Source organism: Octodon degus, unplaced genomic scaffold (genome assembly GCF_000260255.1).
Source record: "Octodon degus isolate 3935 unplaced genomic scaffold, OctDeg1.0 scaffold00027, whole genome shotgun sequence".
In the NCBI taxonomy this organism is placed as follows: Eukaryota; Metazoa; Chordata; class Mammalia; order Rodentia; family Octodontidae; genus Octodon; species Octodon degus.
In genome coordinates this window covers 175465-180297 of record NW_004524603.1, presented here as the reverse complement: position 1 = coordinate 180297, position 4833 = coordinate 175465, and the positions used below count along the sequence as shown (strand labels likewise).

The 4833-nt window shown below is 48.0% G+C and overlaps 1 protein-coding gene across 1 annotated transcript in view; it reads right to left on the bottom strand.

Moving 5' to 3' along the window:
* Vipr2 (vasoactive intestinal peptide receptor 2) overlaps positions 1 to 4812 on the bottom strand; it is a 55892-nt gene extending 51080 nt beyond the window's left edge. Inside the window, exons 1-2 of the mRNA XM_012514183.2 lie at positions 4694 to 4812; positions 2691 to 2790 (exon numbers count right to left, since the gene is read on the bottom strand). Coding sequence (XP_012369637.1) covers positions 2691 to 2790; positions 4694 to 4750 — 157 coding nt within the window. The 5' untranslated portion in view covers positions 4751 to 4812. The remainder of the gene's footprint in view (positions 1 to 2690; positions 2791 to 4693) is intronic.
* Between the last annotated feature and the right edge of the window lie 21 nt (positions 4813 to 4833).

The following is a 4833-nucleotide window of genomic DNA, read 5'->3' as shown; positions in this document are numbered from 1 at the left end:
GCAGGTGCTTCCCTGGGGTGGTCCTTAGACTTCGTGCCTAGCCTCCTTTGGCTTCCTACCTGCTGGGAGTGAGCAGCACTTTTCTGCCACAGGTTCTGAGTGTGATGCTCAGCCACTTCTCAGGCCTATAGCAAAGAAGCCAGCTGGCTATGAATGGAAACCTCGGAAACCATGAGCCAAAACAAACCTTCCCTCCTTTAAGTTTTTCTTCTCAGATTTTGTCACAGGAACATAAAGCTAACAAAATCATGTAATAAAGTCTTACAGAAACTTCCCCTCTAGAGTTGAAGACTAGTAGCTGTGAGTTGTGTCATAGGTTTGTAATCCCAGCACTTTAGGAGACTGAGGCAAGAGGATTAGAAGTGAGCCTAGTCCAGGAAATATAGTGAGACCCTGTCTCAAAATAAAAAATAAAAAGGGCTATGGATGGAGCTTAGTGGGAAGGCCCAGGGGTTCAATCTCCAGTACCACAAAAAATAAAAACAAACAAAAAATTGAATTGAATTGAAGCTGGGCATGGTGGTACTGGGAGGCTGAGACAAGAAGGTCAACATGAGTTCAAAGCCAGTGCGTCCCATAAAGTGAGTTCAAGCCCCAGCCTGAACTGCATTGTGAAACCCTGTGTTAAAAAGATGAAGAAGAAAAAAAAATTGAAAATCAATTTTTGTTTGTAGTGCTTTTTCACACCTATTTATTATCACTATGGAGTCTAAAAGTGACTCAAGAGAAATACTTCTCTGTCACTTTTGACTTTGTGAAGCAAAAGCCTGCTCACAGGTGTCTGCTCAGATGCTGTGGGCCGTGGCTGCCATCACCTGTGGTATTCCCATGCCAGGGGCTCACTCCTATTTATATCCCTGGCATTTGAGACATGCATATTTTGAAGAAGAAGAAGAAGAAGAAGCAGCACTGTGGACACAGGCTGCCTCTGCAGGTGCTGAGGGTGGTGGCCCCGTTGGCTCTGCTTTTCTACAGTGTGCCACCACTCGGAGCGAGTCCTGCTGGTCAGCATAGTGGAACAAATCAGGTGTACATATTAGGTATCTTTGCTACGAGGTAGTATTGAAATTAAGAGCCTGAAATAGAAGAAGCCCAAGCAGACACTTGTTAGCCCAAGAAAACTGAGTGGGATTCCTGCTGCATCCAGGAAAGGCAGCGTTCTGTGGCCTGGGTCTCACCTACTGCTCTCAGCCACACAAATGCAAAGAGCTGTGCACTTCAGGAACAGTGGCACAGGTCCCTGCTGCTATTCACAGGTGCTCTCTGAAGAGTATTTTGTAGAGTTCTGACTTATCTTTGGCAGGGACAGCAGGGAGTCATAGCCACTATCCCAAAGCAGGCAGCACTGTCCACAGAGGTCTGCCTACTCTTGCAGAACTTGTTTTCAATGCACTGCTTGCAAAGTCTTTAAAAACTGAATTATTTTATATAAAGTTTGTATTCATGGTAGATACTCTGCAAGTAGGGAGCTGGAACCTGTTTTTCCTCAGGGAGCAGTGAGAGGCGGAACAAGGGGCTGCCCCTTAGGACCCCAACAGCATGTGATCCCAAGCGCTGTCTTCTATGTGATCTGGATTTTTGCTGAAAAGGGCAGACAGTGTGGCCATAAGCTCACACCCCCCGTCTGGTCCCCTCAGCCTGTGCTGTCCCTCAGAGCGATCCCTCAGCCTGTGCTGTCTCTGAAGCTGGAAGGGACCCGGCTGTTTTCCAGATGAGAACGTGGGGGACAGGGAGGGCAGAGAAGCCTGTCTCTAACAGTTAGAGCCACTATATTCAGCATGAGAGCCACTGGCTTCCTGTGACCCAAATGGCAATGTACTGTCAAGTACAAAAAGCACACCAGGCTTCTAAGACTTAGTAGGAAAAATGTAAAAGTAATTTTAATGTTGAGTATTATAAATCAAAACCATAAACAAGCAGACATACTTGGGCAAATATAATATCTTATTAAGGTAATCTTATACTTCTTTTTATTATTTTAATATGACCTCCAGAAAATCCCAGTTACCTATATGTCTCCTTGCTGTTCTACAAGGCAGGGGCCCAGGCTGTCATGATAGAGACTCACTTCATTTTAACTTCACTCTTGAAGAAGATAAGTCGTGGCACAAATAGAGAAAAGGAGGTGCACAGGTGGGAGGCTCTGCACTAGCAGCGAGCAGTAAGTGGACTTCGGGTCTGCATAGCATAAGCCTGTGTGATGGGACATCCAGCAAATCCTCTGCACGTTTCACCGCATATTTGCAGTCTAAAGTATTCACAGTAGGTCTGTCTGCAGGAAAACAGAAGTCCATTTTCCTGTTTGTTTTCTGATAACTTTCTACTGTCATTAAGTAGACAAGAATCATTGTGATAGGGCTAAGATTTTAAAGTTTAAGAATGCACACAAATGTTCCTTCTATGAAAAAGCAAAGCTGTGCTTGCAAAGTGTCACACATCCATGAGACTGTGTCACTTCTACTGCTGCCTCTTAAATCACAGAAGCCATCACTGCTAAGGAATAAGGCTTTGTTTTAAAAGGCTGCTGTGGTGACCTCACTCACACAGTCCTGCAGAGTTTTGCCATCGGTTCACTAAACCTCCGGCAGGTCGACACCCTAACCCTCAGCAGGAGAGGGGCTCAGGGATGCAGTAGTCAGATGCGCACCATTTACCACGAGCACGGCCTGCCACCCCACACTGCCACCTACCTTTGTGCTTTTCTGTTTGAGTGCTTAGAAGCTCTGAACATTTTGTTTCTTCCTCTTGTATTTCCAGATGAAATCGGCACTCTGGATGAATGCTGTTCACCTGTTCACGGTTATAAGAAAGAGAAGTAACTATGAATTGCGTAAGAGGAAAGTCCAGCAAAGTTCTAATGAAGACTCCAAAAATCACGCTGTTCCAAGCTGTTCCCAAGTGAAATTCATTTAGAAGCCATCACCTTCATTTTTCTGGCATGGTTATTCACAAAACCCTTACTGTTTATTTTTTAAATGTTTCATAAAACAAATATAAAACCCAATGGAGTGTTTTTTTTTTTTTTTTTTCTGAGCTGGAAAATAAACCAGCAGAATGCACTGTGTGTCATTAGTGCTAATTTTGGGGCCACTGAGCCCTTCAGGCTTTTTCTTTCAGTGCTCAAGTCTTTCCCTTCACAGCCCTTGATCTGGTTACAGCAAATGCACGACCCCTCTGGAGATGCCAGCTTGCTTTCTCCGAGGGCTTCTCCACGTCTACTGTAGACAGCCATAATAGGATAACTACATTTCTAAAAGCCTCAGGACATGTTCATAATTTAACCCTATGAACCCAAATAAAACTGTAATCAGTTTTTTACTGTAGAATTTGTTGTGAAAGAGCTTTCAGAGAGATTAAAGAGATGAGAAAAGAGGCAGAGATCAGAGACTCCATTGCTACGACTCCGGGAGAGCGACACTTTCTAGTCGGAGCCATTGTGGGGTCTCAGACGCAATGCAAGGCATCACTGATGGTGCTTACTGACTCCTAACAGACAGTGCTGCGTGAGCTGCCAGTCGCAGACGGTAGCACACTCTGACTGCTGGTTTTCTCTGCCTCTGCCAGCCTCAGCAAGGGCCTACATGGCTGGCCCAGGCCCCTGGCTGTGCGCCAGTTTCTGTCTCTGCCTGTCTGTCTCCATCTCTTTCTCTATCTATCTCACTCTCTTTCTCTCACTCTGTCTCCATCTCTCCCCCCTTCTTACAAAAATTTCACCAAAATAGTAACTGAGTAGAACTATACCCTTGGCAATATCTTGGCCCTCTTTGTTTCGTTCTCCTGCTATTACCACAGCCTAGAATCCAAGCAGAAACACATCTCCCTGGCAGAATTAAACTTAATGCTGTGTGCTTCTCCGCATTTATTCCATTACAACCCGCCCCCAGGTCTCTAATTTTACGGGCTCATTATTTACTGCACAGCCTCCAAAGATATACTCCTGGTTTCAAGCACTGGCACAAGCCAAAGGTCTTACTTTCGGACTTCATGAAATTATGTCGATTTAAAAGGCAAACTATTAGAATGTTAAAAGCACTATAATAACAAGACTGCTGCAGCGTGCAAAACAGTGATTTACGGGGATCCTACAGCTTCGGGACCTTCGCCTCCGCCAGGCTGGGCTCTGCTCTCGAAGCCCTGGGGCTGGGGGGCCGGGAAGCACGGCCCCGCAGCTGTCCCCGCATGCAAGAGGCCCCGAGCAAGCTCCCCTGGTGAGGGTCAAGAGAAGGCTACCACCTCCCCAACAGGTTTTCAAACGAAGGGAAAAATTCCTGAGAACTACACAGCAAACTTGTCTTCAGTTTATTATTCCCCCGGCGCTCTTGCAATAGGCAGGACGGTTCCCACAGGAAACTTCCCTGCCTGCTACGTCCCTCAGGCACGCGCGGTGACAAGGGCCAGGCAGAGTACTTGACAACAGCGGGGCCGAGGTGGCGGCGGGAACCCGAACCAGGCCGGACCCAAGCCTCAATTTAAGCCCGAATTCAACGCCAAGCGGAGCCCGAACTCGACCCGAATTCGAATCGATCCAAACCCTACTCCGAACCCGACTCGACCCGACCTACACCTAACTCTAGTCCAAACGCGAGCCGGACTCCAACCCGCCGCGCGGACTGCGGGTCTGGGGTCCAAGTCCCTGGCGTGCTCTAGGCGCGCCTCTCGCACAGTGCTCGGGAGTGAGGGTCAGGGCACTCACGGGGGCCAGCAGCCAGCAGCAGCAGCAGCAGCAAGTCAGCAGCGCCGGGGCCCTCATCCCGCGCGGGCGCCAACCGGTCGGGAGAGCCCCCGGCTGCGCCCGCAGCTGCCCAGACTCCGAGTCTGGGCTGCAGACCCGGC